The sequence below is a fragment of the Xiphophorus couchianus genome, chromosome 7, assembly GCF_001444195.1.
Source record: "Xiphophorus couchianus chromosome 7, X_couchianus-1.0, whole genome shotgun sequence".
Taxonomy (NCBI): Eukaryota; Metazoa; Chordata; class Actinopteri; order Cyprinodontiformes; family Poeciliidae; genus Xiphophorus; species Xiphophorus couchianus.
The window spans coordinates 35,277,247-35,295,464 of NC_040234.1; the positions used below are offsets into that span (position 1 = coordinate 35,277,247).

Below are 18,218 nucleotides of genomic sequence, written 5' to 3' on the forward strand. Positions count from 1 at the left end.
ACATGTTTCTCTCAGCGGCCTGTCTGGTGGAAACTGTCACACATGCTCTTGTTTTGTGTTTCAGGAGGTGAAGGTTCAGCCGAGACCGGCCAGAAGGAGACGTCCACCTGCGACATCTGCCAGTTCGGAGCGGAGTGCGACGTAGACGCCGAGGACGTTTGGTCAGTCCGAACTCTTCCTCCTCCAAACCGCCCCACCCGGCTTCTGACTCTTTTCAAAACCACGTACTATCAAATCAGTCCAAATATAGCCGTTCACCTCAAAGAACTGGAAGCGTCGCTCCTCTGTCTCCTGCACAGAGCCGCCGCTGAACACCCACCCAGGGTTTTTATTGCATGGCTGACCATTTCATTTAACCTCAATTACCAGAGCAGGGCCGGGAGAGAAAGGAGATTTTCGCTTATGCTGGAAATCCAATTACTCTCCTTACAGGACTTGGCAATGTCAGAGCAAAAAAAAAAAAAAAATGTCTTGGACTCGCACAGGAGAAACAGTGATGAAATAACATTTGTTGAAGGTTTAACCATTTCCTGCAGGTTCTCCAGCCTTGTTGTTGTGTAAGAAACTACTAGAATCAGCAAAGAAATCCCAGCTGGAAATTAGGAGCGCCCTGAGAGTATGACTCCATCAAACGGCTTGATGTAATGGAGAGATAATGTACCCCAGTGTGCAATAACCATAATGCCAAGGAATGGCTTCATGATGCGTTTTGAGCCTCGTTGCTAATACTAAACAGCCGCACTCCTCCCGATGCCACCCACTTTTGCAAATGCTCCGTAACACGCCTCTAAAACCCAGAAATTGATTTAATGGCACTTTCCGAATTCCTGGCGGGGGAATTTATCCAATCACTGCAGGACGGAGCTGACGGTTTGCGCACATAAAACTGAAACAGTGAAGGAAATGGAGCCTCGATCTTACCTGAAATGAAGACATTTACACATAGGAGAGCAAGTCAATAGCATTTAGAAAATTGAATTTGACATAAATATTATAACAGACATTAATATTTCAGGGCTGCACAGTGGCGCAGTTGGTAGCACTGTTGCCTTGCAGCAAGAAGGTCCTGGGTTCGATTCCCGGCCGGGGTTTTTCTGCATGGAGTTTGCATGTTCTCCCTGTGCATGCGTGGGTTCTCTCCGGGTACTCCGGCTTCCTCCCACAGTCCAAAAACATGACTGTTAGGTTAATTGGTTTCTCTAAATTCTCCCTAGGTGTGAGTGTGTGTGTGAATGGTTGTTTGTCCTGTATGTCTTTGTGTTGCCCTGCGACAGACTGGCGACCTGTCCAGGGTGTACCCCGCCTCCCGCCTGGAACGTAGCTGGAGATGGGCACCAGCAACCCTCCCGACCCCATTAGGGACAAGGGTGAACAGACAATGGATGGATGGATGGATTAATATTTCAGCGTCTCCTCATGTAAAAGTGAAACTACGAGTGTTTAATCTTTAAAAGCCCCAAGGTGTGTTGATGGGAAGGTTTGTGGTGGATAATCAGGGAGGTAATTGTGACCCAACGGTGGGTGATTTTCCTGAAACGGCAGCCAACGGCGGCGGCGGCGGCGCGAGGCTGTTTTGATTAAAATGACAGGTTAGTCCAATCAGGCGGCAGCTGGTTTTAATCAAACACACTGTCAGTTAATCACACCGTGATTGGAGAGAGGTGGCTGTAATCAAAAACTGTCTTATTTTTACACAAACAGCCCACATTAATAAACAGTTTAGTTCTTAAAGCAACTTTTAAAGGAGGAATGCAGCATTTTGTTGGTGCCTGAATGGGCAATTATTAGTTTCAAAGGGGCGTTTTAGCTTTTTTGTTCTGCTTAAATGGTTTTTCCAAAGAGAGTAATTAGCTTCCAGAGTGCTATCTGCAATCCCTGCTTGGAAATCCAGGCTGTGCTTTAATCTGCTCTGGTCAGAAATATGCATTCACTCATCAAGAATGTCTAATTTCTTTCTTTTAATGATTTATTTGAAATGTTCCTTTGACACAGTGGAGCGATTACACGGCTTATAGCTGCAGCTGTTTTTAAAGAAGAACTGGGAGCTCAAACTGCAGTTCTACCTGCTGCGCTGCTGCTCAGCAAAGGCTCAAATATATCCATACCACCAATAAAAGATATGCTAGTAATCAGCAGACCTCTGGCTCAATATCCAACCCACCTCTTGGTAGGTATTATTTAAATGGTTTGTATTTAAATCACGGAAGGTTGAAATTTGAGTTTTAGGTTCGTATTAACCTGTTTCATCTGTTCTAAATCCAGTTTGGATGTGTTTGGGTCCATTATCCACAGTAGTGGTTACGGTCCCGCTAATCGGCTAATAGCATTTAGCTAATTTTGAAAACATTCAGGACACTTAGATTCCCATGAATCAATTTTTGCACATAAATTCTAAAGTGCTAATTTACTTGAGTGTGTTTCTAAACATCTGTGTTGAATTTTTGGCTTTTGATTGTTTCTTGTTAGCAATAACTTTAGCTAAATATGATGCTGATGTAGCATCTTAGCATTTTTGCTAACTTTGAAAACATCCAGCGCACCTAGCTTTCCCATAAATCGTTGTTTCTAGATCAATTCTAAAGTGCTAGCTTACTTGAGTGTGTTTCTAAACATTGGTGTTGAAAATTTGGCCTTTAACCATTTCTTCATTAACATTAGCTTCAGCTAAAAACCATGTTTAAAAAGCACTTTAGCATTTTTGCTAACTTTGAAAACATTTAGCACATGTAGCTTCCCATAAATTGTTATTTTTATATAAATTCTGAAGTGCTAAATAACTTGGCTGTTTTGTAGGTTTCAGTTGAATAAAGTTGGTGATTGATTGCTAAGAGTTCAAGTAGCTTGACATTTACATGTATGCTCTTATTTTGAAGTGGGTGCAGCAGTTCCACTTCCTCTCTACTTCTCTCTTTTTTCAAGAAACTTTATTGAGAAAATGGCAAGTATACAACAAGCGAACAAATTAAGCTAACAGAATAATTTAGTCCTTTAGCGCTTTAGTGTACGCTGAATACCATCACATGTAGTGCTTTTAGTGGATCTAATGTTTTTGGTTAGTGTTATAGGGTTAGCATGGTGAACCCCATCAGATTGATGCCATTGTTTTTACTCTGATAATGGTCCATAATGGCTGCTGGCTGTAAGAATGGCATGTTAATGTTAGCGCTGTGTGCTAGCTTTTAGCTTCTTGAGGACATAACCGTACTATTTGGTGGTGTTTTTCCCATTTTTGTTTTGGGGAACACATTCAGTTACGTTTTTAGCACTAGCGTTAGCTAGCCTGCTAACTACCTTGAGACCTTGTTTATAACAGTTGTTCATTCATATTGCTATAACATTTTCTGGCTCAACAAATCTACCGTTGTTGACATATTTTAATCAATTTGAGAGTAAAAAGTTTCTGCTCCGATAGATAATCGTATCTTTGCTGTCAAACTACAAAATGGCTGAACATGGTGGAGTGGATCGCTCTGCAGCCTGGAAAAGGGCAGATTATTTAAATACAATAGATTATTTAGGGTTGTATCTTCATGTTTCTGTGTGAATTTTGACACGTTTTCAGTTTGTAGAGACCAGTTAACCTTTTGAACAGAGTAATACTGGGAGAGAAAAGTCTCAGGCAACATTCAAACACCTTATTGTAGCTGCACCACAATGGAGCCCCACTTTAGCAGTCCTTATTTTCAGACCTAATTCTTATGTTTATCCATTTTGACAGCATGAAATAACCCGTGTTTGCCTGCTATAATAAAAGGTTATGCCTGGTCAGGAGAAAATTGCCATTTCAGCCCATTCTCTCCCCAAAGTATTATTGATTCCATTCGTCATCATTTGTGATTCACCAGAAAATGAATATTTTTCCGTCTCTTGCTTCATGGATTCAGATAAAGAAAAATGTCCGGAGTGTTGTGGTGAAGATACCGCAGCACTGAGTGAACCTCATTTGGCAGAACGCTTCACAGCCTTTATCTGCACTCCGCCCTTCTATAGCTCCTATTCTCTGGAGCCGAGCAGCGGGCAAAAAAAACACTAATTTGCCCCAGAGGGATCAATAGAGTGTCACAAAATCCCATTTAGATCCATTTGTGGTGTAAAACTGTAATTACCCACAAAAATCTATGCTTTCAAACCCATCAATAGCGGCCATCATTGTTGATGGAATTAAAGTCAGTCTGGAAGCGGCCGCTGGACCTCCTGAGGCTTCAGACCCACAGATGTGTCCAAGACTTTTCTCTGGATGTTAAGTGAATTTAAAATAAAAACACCAGGTTGGAGGATGGAAAGCTGCCTTTGCTGTCAAGTCTGCTTTTCTTTGCAGCTATTTCTGAATCTGATGTTTGTGTTTTTATAACTCCTAATGAGTGTTGGTCAGAAAATGATCCAAGCAATATTTTCTCTCTGTTTAATGGGAGATGTGAACATTTGTTGGGTGTTTTAGCACATTTACCGTTTATATTTATGCTTTTATTTTGAAGTAGGTCAAGACTTTTTACGCTGCAGTTCCATTTCCTCTCTTCCCATTCATTTTCTTCCACCAAAAACTTTATTTTATAAAAAACAGAGGAATAAAATAAGACATAGCAGCTGAAAACAATGAAAAAGAGCATAATATCAGGTCTTTCAAGGGCAGATATAACTTAAATCTGAAGTTAGTGGTGTAGCATTAGCTTTAACTAAACACCATGTTTGTGTAGTTCTTTAGCGTTAGCAGAACTAGTTCTTATGGTTAACGCAGCTAACTTTGTAGTCAGCGCCGTTCCTTCAGCATTATCTGTAGCTATTCTGACTGCTTTTTAAAATAAGCTTTAATAATTTGCTAGCTGTACATCTGGAAGTGGATGACTTATTAGGAAAGTCTAGTAGCACCAAAAATGTCTTTTTTTGTGATAAATGTCCAGCTGTTTTTTATTCTGTTTTTTGTTTTGTTTTTACATTTAATCCCTTTAGCATCTCTTTGTCAGCTAGCTGTTATCCTTTACGTGATCTTACAGACAGTTATTGTCAGATTGAAGTTAGCTCTTTAGCATTAGCAGAACTAATGTTTATGCCTAGTGGCTTACGGTTATCGCCATCAACCTTTAGGTACTTTTTTGCTCACCGCTGCTCAAATTGATACTATTGCTTTTACTCCAGAGCAGTTCATACTGGCTGATTGTGTGTTAAGGCTGAGCTGAGTGTTTGATTTAATTTGTTGGCTAACAGGCTGTTTTCCTGCTGATAATAAAAGCAGGTTTAGACTCAGTTGACCTGGAAAGCTAATTAACTGTAACAACGGTGGAAATGTAAAAAATCTCCAGATAAAAGAAGAAATGGCGGCTGGTTTCTGGCGTCGGGGCGGATTGATGATTGGTTCAGGATGAGCAGACCTGAAGCGACCTGAAATCAAACTTCTCTGCGCAGACAGCCCTCAGGTGAGGCAGAAAATAAAAACAGAGAAGAAGATCCACGGAGGAGAGACGGAGAAACATGATGTTTAAATCACACAGCTGGAGCACAGCACTCATCCCCAGACATTCATTTATTTCTTACTGCAGCTACAATAAAACTTTGCTTACTACAAATTGAATTTCTATATTTGGAGGCGCTCACCTGGCAGTGACACCTCAGAAGGAGTTATCCCCCGACCGCTGCAGACAAACAAACACATCTGATCGTTTTTCCCTCTGAGCTTCACCCTGAAGTCATGTCGCATCTGAAACCTGAACAGTCTCACATTGATCTCTGTATTTCAGCGCCGCTTTGAACCACCGCTTATTTTCTAAGTTTTTCTGCTTAATTTGAAACGATGCATTAAAAAACTGGGAATTAAATCAAAATTCAAAACTCTGCAACTTCTCAGCAGCTTCCTTTGCTTCCTGAACCGTTTAAGGGAAGGATTAGGATTTCTAAAACTTGTTTCACTCTACTCCAGGGGTGCCCAAAGTGTGGCTCGAGGGCCATAAGTGGCACTTTGAATAATTTTGACTGCACTTTGAAATGGTACAAATTTGGTTCTCTGACACTTTTTGTAATTTTTTAGAATAAGGTTTTCATTCTAAAAACTTTAAATCTTCTTAAACATAAAACATTAAGTACAACACAATTAAGTTTTTTGTTTATTAGCGTTTTTCTTTGTGCTTTTATTTTTATTTTGTAGTAAGTTGTGCCACATTTTACCAAAAATCTTGCTTGACTTGGTCACACAAAGCAATATACTATACAAAATTCAGCAAAGGTTTTAGAAGGAAATTCTCATTTTAGTTGCTGGAAAAAAACTACAAATATTTCATAGACCCGTTGAAGCGCACAAAATCCAAACAGCTGCTTGCTGACGATGGCTAGCATTGGTTTTAGCTGTCAAGTTGTCACCATAACACACCAAATCTTAAAATATATGCGATGTATAAAATGAAAAGGGATGCAGTGCTTTGCTTCTAATTGTCAACACTACAAAAACGAGATAAAAACATCAGGAAAAAGTTTGATCAAGAAAAAGATATCGAGGGAAGGAGATCAGCTACGCTAGCTTGACTATGACAACCTTAACATGTAGATGTGATGTGGAATTCTTTGTGTTTCGGTTCAGTGAAGCATAAAAAAGGCGACTCACACACCAGCTCTCTGACAGATCATCAGTAGGGCAGGTGTTCAAATTAACGAATCTAAATTAGCTAATAGCAGATAATCTGCCACGGTGATCAATTATTAATAATCACAAAATAAACATAAAACTGTAACGGATTGAATGCTCTGTGTGAGAAATGTTTGGCTGTTTTTTAGTGGTGAATCCTGAAGCATGAAGTGGTGGTGTTGTCGGTTGCTATGGCAACGAGTCTGCGTGCAGCGTAGCCGACACAGAGAGCGAGAAAAAGAAGACTACGAGTGGTATTGAGTCGTTCTTCAGTGTTTTTTCTGTTATTTTTCCCTTTGCTGTGGCGAAATGAATTCATACCAACATCTCCAGGTTTCATTTTATCAGTTTATAACATGAAACAGTTTTATAGACCAACAAAATAGAAAATAATTAGCCTAGAAAGTTAAAAAACTATGAAGAGCATGGCAAATGTAAAAAAATATTATGTTTATTTAATTGTTGTTCAGGTAAAAGAGAAATAATTCACCATAATATTATTTTATGTTTGACATTAGGGCAAAAAAGAAAACTTTGGTCCTGTAAATACTTTCAACTTGGGTATTTTGACCCTCTGTACAGAAGGTTTGGACACCACTTCTCTAATCATGCCTACTTTTGCTTTATGTGTTCATTATGCTGCAGGAACTACAACAAAATTGCTGCTTTATGTTTTTTTTCACCAGCGATAAACAGCGCTGTGTCCCTGATGGCATTAAAATTTGGTCTTATGCTTATTACAGGAGTTCCTGGGAGATGTGGGATAATAATTATGTTTAATGAAATCCGGGCTGCAACATTTTCTCCATGCACAGATGCTTTTAAAAATGCGGATTTAAATGATTCAGTGTCAATGTCTTGCAGCCTGCTTTAGATAACAGGGGAAATGATGATGACACTGCAGAACATGATGAAGGTGTTCCTCCAGTAAAACTGAGAGAGAAAATATTTTCTAACAGAGATGCGATGACACTGAGAACTCACAACATGAGATATTCAGCTCCTAAAGAAGGAGAACACTGTGGTTTATCTCATTTAATTCATTAATATTAGTTAATTGGTTTGATTGATTAAGTAGGTTTCATTGAGCCAAGAATTTACCTTTATTATTATTTTATTCCAACTCCAGTCAGTTTGTCTATAAAGTCTGGTTCTTTTCGGGAGGTGTGAACGCTGATTGAACTCTGGTCCACATCCAAACTTCGGTCTCGGTTTGGTTTAAGTTAGATTTGGTTCGGTTTGAACGCTTATGTTAACGCCAAGCGGACCGGAGACCGCTCCAAAAGCAGGAATTGTACTACAACGCAGGGTAGGGTAAATACAACCAAAACAAACGTGTTAGCTTAGCATTAGCAGAAGAAATGGCTTCCGTTCTTCAACCAAAGACAAAAGAGAAATCCTACAACTTCTAAAATCTGACGCCACTCTGTTTCTATTTAATTTTGTATCGCTCAGTGTCGTCTTCAGAGGTTTTTGTGTCGTTTCCTTCAGTGGTTCTTGGTGCAGCGCCCCCACAGGTAAGGAGGGGAACAGGTTGTTCAAAGGGTTTGGATCGTTTGACTTGGTGTGGTGAGAAAGTGAACAACAGCTGGAAATGTAACAAATGTTCCAACTTTGGTCCCAATCAAACCAATTCTAATAACTCTCTAACATGGAAACGGTTCTGCTTCTTTTTTCTGCCATGCTGTTTCCATCAATAGTCTCTGGACTATTAGAGTTTAACATCACACAGCAAAGCAGCAGCATTCACCTGCATGTCATGGTGGGTTTTTATCGGATGTTTTCTATTCACCTTCTCCTGCTTTTCCCTCCTGTTTTGCTGCGTCTCTCTCTTTTCTCTCGCTCAGTTTTCCACAGGATTACAGTGAAATTTGAGGCAGAGGATTATAAAAAAAATCAATGCAGTGTTCAGTTGCAACTGGGTTTGCTGCTGGGGATTTGTACACAACACGGAGCAGTTAGTGGGAGACGCCGGCTTCGCTGCTTGGTGTGTGTTGGCGTGTGAAACGTGGCTGAAATGTGCGTAAAGCTGCCTTTTTTAGCTGGGAGTCTGCAGACCGTCGGGGGAGGAGGGAGGCTTTGATTGCAGGGAAATCACAAGGAACTAATCAATACGACACATCCTGCTAAGAAACTGTTCTCTCTCTCACACACGGTGCTTTTCTACACATCCCTCTCCGATAACGCCCCCACCGCTCCGTACCAATCCACGAACATGCAGAGGAACGGGAGCGAAGGTGCTGCTGAAACACGGATTATCACCAGGCGACTCTTGTCCCAACCGTGTGTGTGGGGGTGTGTGTGTGGGGGGGGTGTGTGTGTTGGCGCACTGCAGTCAGGTGGTACCATGCCTATTGTGGAGACAGTGAGAGGCCTGATTAAAAATGTATGGAGGCTCTCAGGATGGAAGGCTCCTCTGTGATGGGATTAAAGCGCATGAATACATACATATGATGATGATGACGGTGATGAAGCTGTGGTCTGTCGTCTATTTTTAATTTGTGGAAAAATGTATTTCTTTGAGGTTAGTCGCTTTGATTTGTATGAAAGAGGATTAGAACTTCTGAAAAGAAATAATTTGGATTTCAATCTCAGAATATTGAGAATTTGGATTTTTATCTCAGAAATCTGACCTTAATCTTTTTCTTTTTCAGAATTCTGATTTCAATCTCAGAGTTTTGAGATGGGGGTTTGAGGAGAGAAAACGAGAACTTCTCTGTAAACACTTCAAAATAAGAGTATGGATATAAACGTCTAACTACTTGAATAACTTTTAACAGTCAATAACCAAAACACAGATGTAGAACTTTATTCAACTGAGAGTAAATTAGCTCTTCAATTTAACAGAAGCTAACATTTACAAGTTAGCTAAACGGGAGATTAGCTCCTATGTTAGCGGATTATCTTAAGTGTTCCATAACGCCACAATTTAAAGACAAAGGAGGCTCTTTGTTTATATATATACACTCCTGATCAAAATCTTAAGACCAGTCAAAAAATTGCAAGAATTTGCATTTTGCACTATTGGATCTTAAGAAGGTTCTAAGTAGAGCTTCACAATGTTAAAAGAAGAAATCAGCGTAAGAGACAAAACCTTTTGAGCGGGGAATTAATTGAAAACTGCATTTATACTCAAACATGATTTTTTCAACTGATCAAAAGTTTAAGACCATAGCTCAAAAAAACCCGAAAACCCCCCAAAACAGAAACAAAGTGTCAAAAAAAAGGACTCAGTAATGAGTAGCTCCACCATTCTTGTTGATGACTTCAAACAATCGTTTAGGCATGCTTGATGCCAGTGTTTCCAGGAGGCTAGTGGGAACGTTGCTCCAAGTGTTGAAGATGGCTTCACGAAGGGCATCCACTGTCTGGAACTGATGTCCATTTTTGTAAACTTCCCTTGCCATCCATCCCCAAATGTTCTCAATTGGGTTTAGATCCGGGGAACATGCAGGATGGTCCAAAAGAGTGATGTTATTCTCTTGGAAGAACTCCTTTGTCAGGCGGGCATTGTGAACTGCAGCATTGTCCTGTTGAAAAACCCAATCATTACCACACAGACGAGGGCCCTCAGTCATGAGGGATGCCCGCTGCAACATCTCCACATAGCCAGCTGCTGTTTGACGCCCCTGCACAACCTGAAGCTCCATTGTTCCATTGAAGGAAAACGCACCCCAAATCATGATGGCGCCCCCACCACTGTGCCGTGTAGAAAACATCTCAGGTGGGATCTCCCTGTCATGCCAGTAACGTTGGAAGCCATCAGGACCATCAAGGTTAAATTTTTTCTCATCAGAGAAGACAACTTTCTTCCACCTTTCAATGTCCCATGTTTGGTGCACCCTTGCAAAGTCCAAACGGGCAATTCTGTGGCTTTGAAGAAGACGTGGCCTTTGAAGACGTTTTTTGTTTGTGAAGCCCTTCTCTCGCAGATGCCGTCTGATGGTTATTGGGCTGCAGTCAGCACCAGTAATGGCCTTAATTTGGGTAGAGGATCGTCCCGTGTCTTGACGGACAGCCAATCGGATCCTGCGGCTCAGAGCTGGTGAAATTTATTTGGGTCTACCACTTGACTTTTTTGTTCCATAACCCTCAGGATCGTTTAAAAAATGCAAAATGACTGTCTTACTGCGTCCAACCTCAGCAGCGATGGCACGTTGTGAGAGGCCTTGCTTATGCAGCTCAACAATCCTACCACGTTCAAAGTCAGTGAGCTTTTTTGCTTTTGCCATCAGGAGGTCTTGACAGTGTAAAGACTTCACAGAAAATGACATGGAATCCAGATGTTTGCACAGCTTTTGGCTTTTAAAGACTATGGTCTTAAACTTTTGATCAGCTGAAAAAATCATGTTTGAGTGTAAATGCAGTTTTCAGACAATTCCCTGCTCAAATGTTCTTGTCTCTTGCACTGATTTGTCCTTTTAACATTGTGAAGCTCTACTTAGAACCTTCTTAAGATTCAATGGTGCAAAATGCTAATTCTTGCAATTTTTGGACTGGTCTTAAGATTTTGATCAGGAGTGTATGTATATATATGATAAAATAAGCTTAGAAAGATCATTTACAAAGCTGTTATTATTATTATTATTGTTATTAACTGGTCAGTAATGTAAATCCGTCTTTAAGACACTTTTTGGTCTCAACTCTGTAAAACCATCTGAGCAGAACTGGATCACAGAACTGTTGGAAACAGTTCAGTTTAAAAGGCTGTTGTGATTTTACCTTTCTGTTTTTCCAGACGTCCTGCCGTGTGTGTGTGTGTGTGTGTGTGTGTGTGTGGGGGGGGGGGCATGTGTGTGTGAGTGAGGTCCGGCGCCCACGGGGGTGTGTATGCAGACGTAGCGTTACCGCGGCGCTCAGAGACCAGTGACAGTTATAATTACAGAATCAGGCGTTCTGTCAGGCGACGGCTGTAATTTCTGCTGATCAGGTCTAACACAACAGTCAGTGTGCACATTTCAACCACACACACATTCATAAACGCAGGCATCACTAAAAGACAAGGCTGTTCCTCCCTGAAATGTCAGCAAAAACTGCATGGTGTACTTAATTTTTTGCTGCTAAAACTTAAAAGTTAAGAAATGACAGGATTTTATGGAAGGATATAAGTTCTACATCTGTGTTTTGGTTATTGACTGTTAAAAGTTATTCAAGAGCGAGAAAAAAAGTGGTTTGAGTTGTTCTTTAAAGATTTTTCTGCATTATTTTCCCTTTTCCCCAGCAAGTCAAGTCGGCAGTAATTGTGCGAGTCTCATTTTTCTCCACATAATCAGTCCATGTTTTACTGCTGGAGGTTCGACACCATCAGCCACAAACTCTGTCAGAAACATGCAGCCAAAGTTTATTAGTAAATATTCAGGAAATGCTCGACTATTTGAACAAGTTGTAATTTTTCTGTTAATCTTAAAGTTGTTGTGCTAACGCTTTGGCCTTTAGCATACATCATGTGTCCAGGATAGTATGAAATTTATGAAAACTTAACTCCCTGTGGTATTTTCTGGTACTATAAATGTTTCTCAAATAAAGTATATTCTTAAATCTGTATTACTGGATCTCATTAAGAGATGCAGGACACAAAAAAGTAAAAGTCTCAGTGAACTTTATAAACATTATGCTCACAAACAACACCCGTGGTCCTACTGCTAAATCCCTGCTTACATGATGAAGTCCAGTGTTGAATTAAGGATATTTTTGTCCAAAAAGTGCCTTTTTTATCTACTTTGAAAATGAAAACCAAATAATAGCTATATATTTGCTGATTTATGTTCAATATCTATTTCATGCTTAAAACATTTTTGCCTTTTAATTAGTCTACAGTGTTTTGGGGTGTAATTATGTATTTCCCTCCCTCTTTGCAGCACTTCAGTGATTTCTCAACCCATTTTGCACCGTTACATTATAATCTTTCACTGTATTTTCCATTTGGATTTTTCTTTATGTTATCTAATATAAAAGTTAGAAGTTGAGTGACCACTCTTTGTCCCAAAGTTAAACTGTACAGCTCTGTTATTGCCGGTTCTTTCATCGTTAATTGCTTTCTGAACACCATTTGTCTGTCAGCCCTCTGGTGCAACTGATCCCTCTTTGCAGAGTTAAATTCGTTTTTCTGTATTGTGTGAACCCTGAATGAGCTGAAACACGGTCCAAAGTCCTGCCTGAGTTCAAGCTGTGCTGCTTTTCCCCTCTTACGCTTTCAACCTCATAGTCAAACACTCCGCAGAATCCAAATTTATCCTTTTAAAGATGCATCAACGTGGAAAGGAGCAGAAAAGAGCAGAGCTGTAACGTGATTTCTTGCTCTCCAGGTGCGTCTGCAACATCGACTGCTCTCACATCAGCTTCAACCCGGTGTGCGCCTCCGACGGACGCTCCTACGACAACCCCTGCCAGGTGAAGGAGGCGTCCTGCCAGAAGCAGGAGCGCATCGAAGTCAAGTACCTGGGCCGCTGCCAAGGTCCGACGCTCAGACACAGACGCATGCATGCAGTCGCAGTGAGAGGTGGAAAAACACTCAGACACAGAGGGAGGTGTCGGCTCGTCTGGAGGAGCAGATGCTCGCTTCGAAACAAAAAAACTAAGAAAACACTCTGATTCTGTGGATTCTACTTAAAGGGGCAGTATTACAAGTAACTGAAAAATGCTGGATATGGCACCTCTGTCTCTTTAAGAAATTCCTGCTCTTTCCGAAGCTCCGCCTTCAGGAAGTCATCCCAACATGGCTCCTCTATTGATGCTTTAACAACATTTTTCCAGCTCAGACGTAGCTCCTATAATGAGCTCAGCTGGTGTTTGCTAATTGCTGCTGGCTAGTCTGAAGGAGCTGAGTGGGGGAGGAGTTTCGCCTCGAAGGCGGAGCCAGGTCCACCCATGTGTTTTAACAGCTGAGTGGTTGCCATGGAGATTAAAGGATTTCTCAAACATGCATGTAAAAATCAAAGCAACACTCCAGGTTTGTTTTTGATGAAAGTAACATTTTAACATGACGTAAAGATAAAAGAAAAGGTTGTTTTTACTTGATACTGCCCCTTTGATATCAATCCCTCCAGGATGTTAAGATGGTTTCTTGATTGTTGCAAATGAAAATTACAGATTTTGCAGCTTCTGGGTGATATTGGAATCAGTTTTATACAAAAATATGCACAGCTCTAGTTTTTAGCTCATTCAAACTCTCTGTTTCATTGTGCAGCCCTTAATATTTAACACACATAAAAATCTGAAAAATGTTGACCTATTTGAGCATTTTTCTTCAGGACTCACTCAATTGTTTTCTCTGGGGTTTGTTAGAGAAAAATTCTCTTTTATAACAAACTTATGCAAAACACTTTCTTCCCTCTGAAGTGAGCAGCAGATCAGCCTCCTTTCTGCTCTGTGTTCAGAGTAGTTCATCACAACAGATGATATTTAACCTCTGAGCAGAACGGGTTGCATTCAGGTGGACAGGTGCAGGGATGATAATCTGCGTCGGTTTGAGGCTAAAATGGCGGCCTGAGCCGGGCTCTGACGTTTCTCTGACCTTTCCAGGCGACATCACTACTGGGAACAAAGGAGACGGACACTTTTCTCACACAACGGGTGAGTGCTTCCTGTCGAAATGAGGATCGCCCAGGTGGCTGCAGCATATGTGCATTTAGGAATGCTGAGTGTGTGTGGGCGTGTGTGTGTGTGAACAGAGGACTCGGGGACAGGACTGGCCCGCGGCTTGTACATCCCCTGTCCGGATCACTACAAGAACTACTGCGCCCACGGAGACTGTCAGTTCCCCAACATGCTCTCCCAGCCGTCCTGCAGGTACACACACACACGCCCCCACACACAGCAGTAATGCTACAGAGCGTCCCACCATCTGCCGTTCTATTATTTAGCATAAAATGCAGAACTTTTAACATTAACATAACCGATTTTTATTCACTGAAATACATTTATTTTGTGTCTCATTTGACCAATTTGTGACATGTTGTATTCTTGCTAGACATAACTTTAAATAACAACACTAACAAAAATAATAATAATAATAATACAATAAAAGTGTAATCGGAAATCTCACAACCCCCATGCAGTACCTCCAGATCCCTGTAGGGGTCCCGGCCCCCATGTTGAAGAGCTCTAATCTAGTCTTAGGTGGGCACAGCCAACTAAAACATTAGCTGTGCTAATGCTAAAGTAATAACATTGAAGCGCTATGCTAACATAGTATTTAGTGGAAGCAAAAGCTAAAGCGCTAATTTCAACCATGCGTTACAAGGAGAACTTGAACAATTTATGTTTGTGAATTTTTGCATGTTTTGTTAACATCGCCGGTTATTTGTTCATGTAAATGTTGTATTTTCCTGGATGCCTCTTTCATTGGTTTATTGTAAATTTGACATTTGATCAACGAATTTTGTAGGAAAGAATGAAATAAGAGAACAGGAAATCGAACTGCTGCATAAACAGTCTTCTCCCACTTCAAAATAAGAGCATGAAGAGAGTTGGAAGAATTTTTTATAATTGATAACCAAAACTTTAACAGTTCAATTTTATTCATGAGACTTTGCACTTTTTTGGCGACGCCAATCACAGCTCAGAAAAATTTGTGGAAGCTAAGTGCGCTAAATGCTAAAGTGCTATATCAACATCTAGGCAGAAGCTAATGCTAAAGAACAGGAGGGAGTCGACAGCCAGAATTTCAACACAGATGTCGAACTTGATTCACCTGAAAGTTGCGAAATAACCAAGTAAATTAGCACTTTAGGATTTATCAATCAATTTAGGGAAAGCTAAGTGTGCTAAACATTTTCAAAGTTAGCCAACATGCTAAAGTGCTGTATCAATTTTATATTTAGCTGAAGCTAAGGCAAATTTCAACACAGATGTGAAATTTTATTCACCAGAAAATTTACAAAACATAAAAATAACTGAAATTTATCTGTAAAATTCAATTAAGGGAAGCTAAATGTGCTGAAAGTTTTCAGTTAGCTTAAGCGCTAATGAAAAATTAGCTCCATTGTTAGCGCATTAATAGAAGTGTGCCCAGCACTGGAAAATATTAAAAGAAAATATACTGTATGTGTTTAGAAGGAGCAACTGTTTTCAGTCAGAGGTCTTTTCAGATTCACTCGAGACTGACTGCTACAGGAAACTTTACCATCTACAGCGACTCTTTGAAGAAACTTGCAGCATTTACTTTCCCTTTACTCCACTCAGATAACTAACAGTAGAGTAATAATAGCCGAATACGGAGAGAACTGATTATTAATTTTTTTTTACATTTTCTCAGCTTTGTTGATGTGATATTGGTGTAACTTTTATAAACTGTATTATTATGTAGGTGATGTATTTATCAGAGTGGAATCAAAATTATCTGCAAACTAAAATAAAAGCCTGAAACGTAACAAAGCTAATAAAGTGTGAAATTTTACAGTTGCTTGGAAATGCTGGAGCCTTTTGCTTAGTTAATTAGACTTGTTTATGCTGACTGAATGTAAGTGCAGAGTGGAGTTAATATAGACGGTCTCCTCCTGCTGAGGCGATACGCCGAAGACGAGCCGCTCCGCTCCAAAACGAATCCCATATTGTGGTTCTCGCAGCTTAACGAGGATGCCGGTGTTCCCCGCCGCCCACGCGTTACGATCCGGGTTTTTGAGGGGGCGACGCCAATCACAGCTCTCGCCTTGGTTTGCATGTGTGCAAAAACAAACAAAAAAAGAGCTGTGTGACGCGGATCAAGAGGCACTGGAGACGCTGATCAGCCACAAGCTAAATTAAATTCTACCTCTGATACGGTGGAAGGTTCTGCGGGGAAACATTAAGGTCTGCAGGAACGTTAAAATGTCCCTCATGAGGTAAAACAGCAGATATTACATGATAGACAATATCCAATAACTGCTAAATGCATGGCAGCAGCTAAATGCATTTAAGACCTGGGCAAGATGGCTGACAGCAAAGCGGATTCAAGTGACTTTGAATTTGTTGTTTTAGTTTTGTTTTAGTAAAAATACAGTAGGCTGTTAGGTTTTATCATTTTAAATAAAATATTTGTCCCATGGACGTTGCCATGTTGTTTACGCTGAAATGCATCCTGGGTAGATGATGTATGCTAGGTGCTATGGTGCTAGCTCCATTCAGACAGAACAGTAGTTTTTGAGCAGTGAGAATTGTTGAAATAGAAGGTAATGCAGAAATGACGAGAGGAAAGGGAAAGGAGGAAGAGGAGAGAGAAATACTTGGAAATGACAACCCAAAAAGGAAAGCGTATGCTACAAAGAGCTCCAGTTTCTGTTTACGCTGCTTCATTCTCACTTTAAACATCCATTCATTATCTTCCATTTATTTTGATTTTGTATTAGTTTCCGCTACTTGTGTTAGCTCTAGCTAATGGTGTTAGCTGTAAGTAATGTTGTTAGCTTTATCTAATTATCTTAGCTTATGCTAAGTGTGTTAGCTCTAGCTAATGTAGTAAACATTAGATCACAAGCTGATCACGTTTGTTTCGGCACATGAAAACTTTTTGTCAGTTTTCCTCAGTCCAGATGTTTTGTGGGCTGGACTAGTTATGAGTGAAATAATCTGCCAGTGGAACTACTTCTCTTTTTTTACAATCAATATTAAGAAATTATTGACTTGAAACAAGCTCCTATATCTTGCTGAAAAGTTACTTGTTAGTTAGATTTGTCTTATTGTGTTATGTGTTATTTGCACTAGAAACTAGACCAAAATTACTTGGTAAAATCTTGTGTTTTTACAGTGAAGCAGCCATTACACAGCGCATTCAGCGGTAAAACCAGCTGACCAAACATGGGTAACGGGGCGGAACTCTGCTGGCGTTGCTGGGTAACGGGGCGGAACTCTGCTGGCGTTGCTAGGTAACGGTCAGTGCCTGCTGATTTGTGAGTTACATTCTGGAGGTTTTTGAAAAGATTTGTTTTCCAGACGCCCTTTAAAGTTTGCACTGTGACAAAGTTCATGGGGAGTGAATACTTTGGTAAATGGCAGTGAGCAACACAAGCATTGGGTAAAAAGTAAAGATTATCTGAAACAAACCGGATCCACTCAGGTCCAAACCGAGGATCTGGTTCTGCATCCCAGCTGGACGGGGAATCACTTCCTCCCTGCTCTGATTGGTCCGAGCTGCCTTTACCTGCAGACGTTAGCCAGGTGGTTCTACTCTCAATCAGCTGTTTCACCAGCAGGATGGTGGATCTGCAGGAAGTGACCGTACATCTCCATCGTTTTCTGCTGGTTCACTTCTCCATGATAGAGTCTAGTAATAAGGAAATGTTGGTGAAACAGCTTACACGGCAGAATTAATTAGCAGTTATACGTTGCCGTTCCCGGGTTTAGTACTTCTTTATTTCCTGCCGTAAATGCTCACATCAGATCGTAAAATGGAGACAATTGTTTGTCTAAAATTGCAACGCCGCTCCGTTTCTGCACAGAGGAAACAGGAAAGGCTCGTTTTTATTGGCAAGCCAACCAACGCTTTCTGGAAGCTTTTTTTTATAAGCACAGTGAACGACTGTGCATAATAACTCTGTGCTACGGTGCTAATCTTCCCCAAGCAGATTTATCAACATATCTGTCCTGCTGGACTCAGATCAGCCTCAGGATATAATGAAACTGTTCAGACTTT

The 18,218-nt window shown here is 40.5% G+C and overlaps 1 protein-coding gene across 2 annotated transcripts in view; it reads left to right on the forward strand.

Annotated features, from left to right (window-relative positions):
* Positions 1–18,218, forward strand: part of tmeff2a (transmembrane protein with EGF-like and two follistatin-like domains 2a) — a 120,106-nt gene that overhangs the window by 95,082 nt on the left and 6,806 nt on the right. For both annotated transcript variants that reach the window (XM_028023250.1, XM_028023251.1), the window contains exons 5-8: positions 65–161; positions 12,916–13,064; positions 14,132–14,182; positions 14,281–14,398. In XM_028023250.1, coding sequence (XP_027879051.1) covers positions 65–161; positions 12,916–13,064; positions 14,132–14,182; positions 14,281–14,398 — 415 coding nt within the window. The remainder of the gene's footprint in view (positions 1–64; positions 162–12,915; positions 13,065–14,131; positions 14,183–14,280; positions 14,399–18,218) is intronic.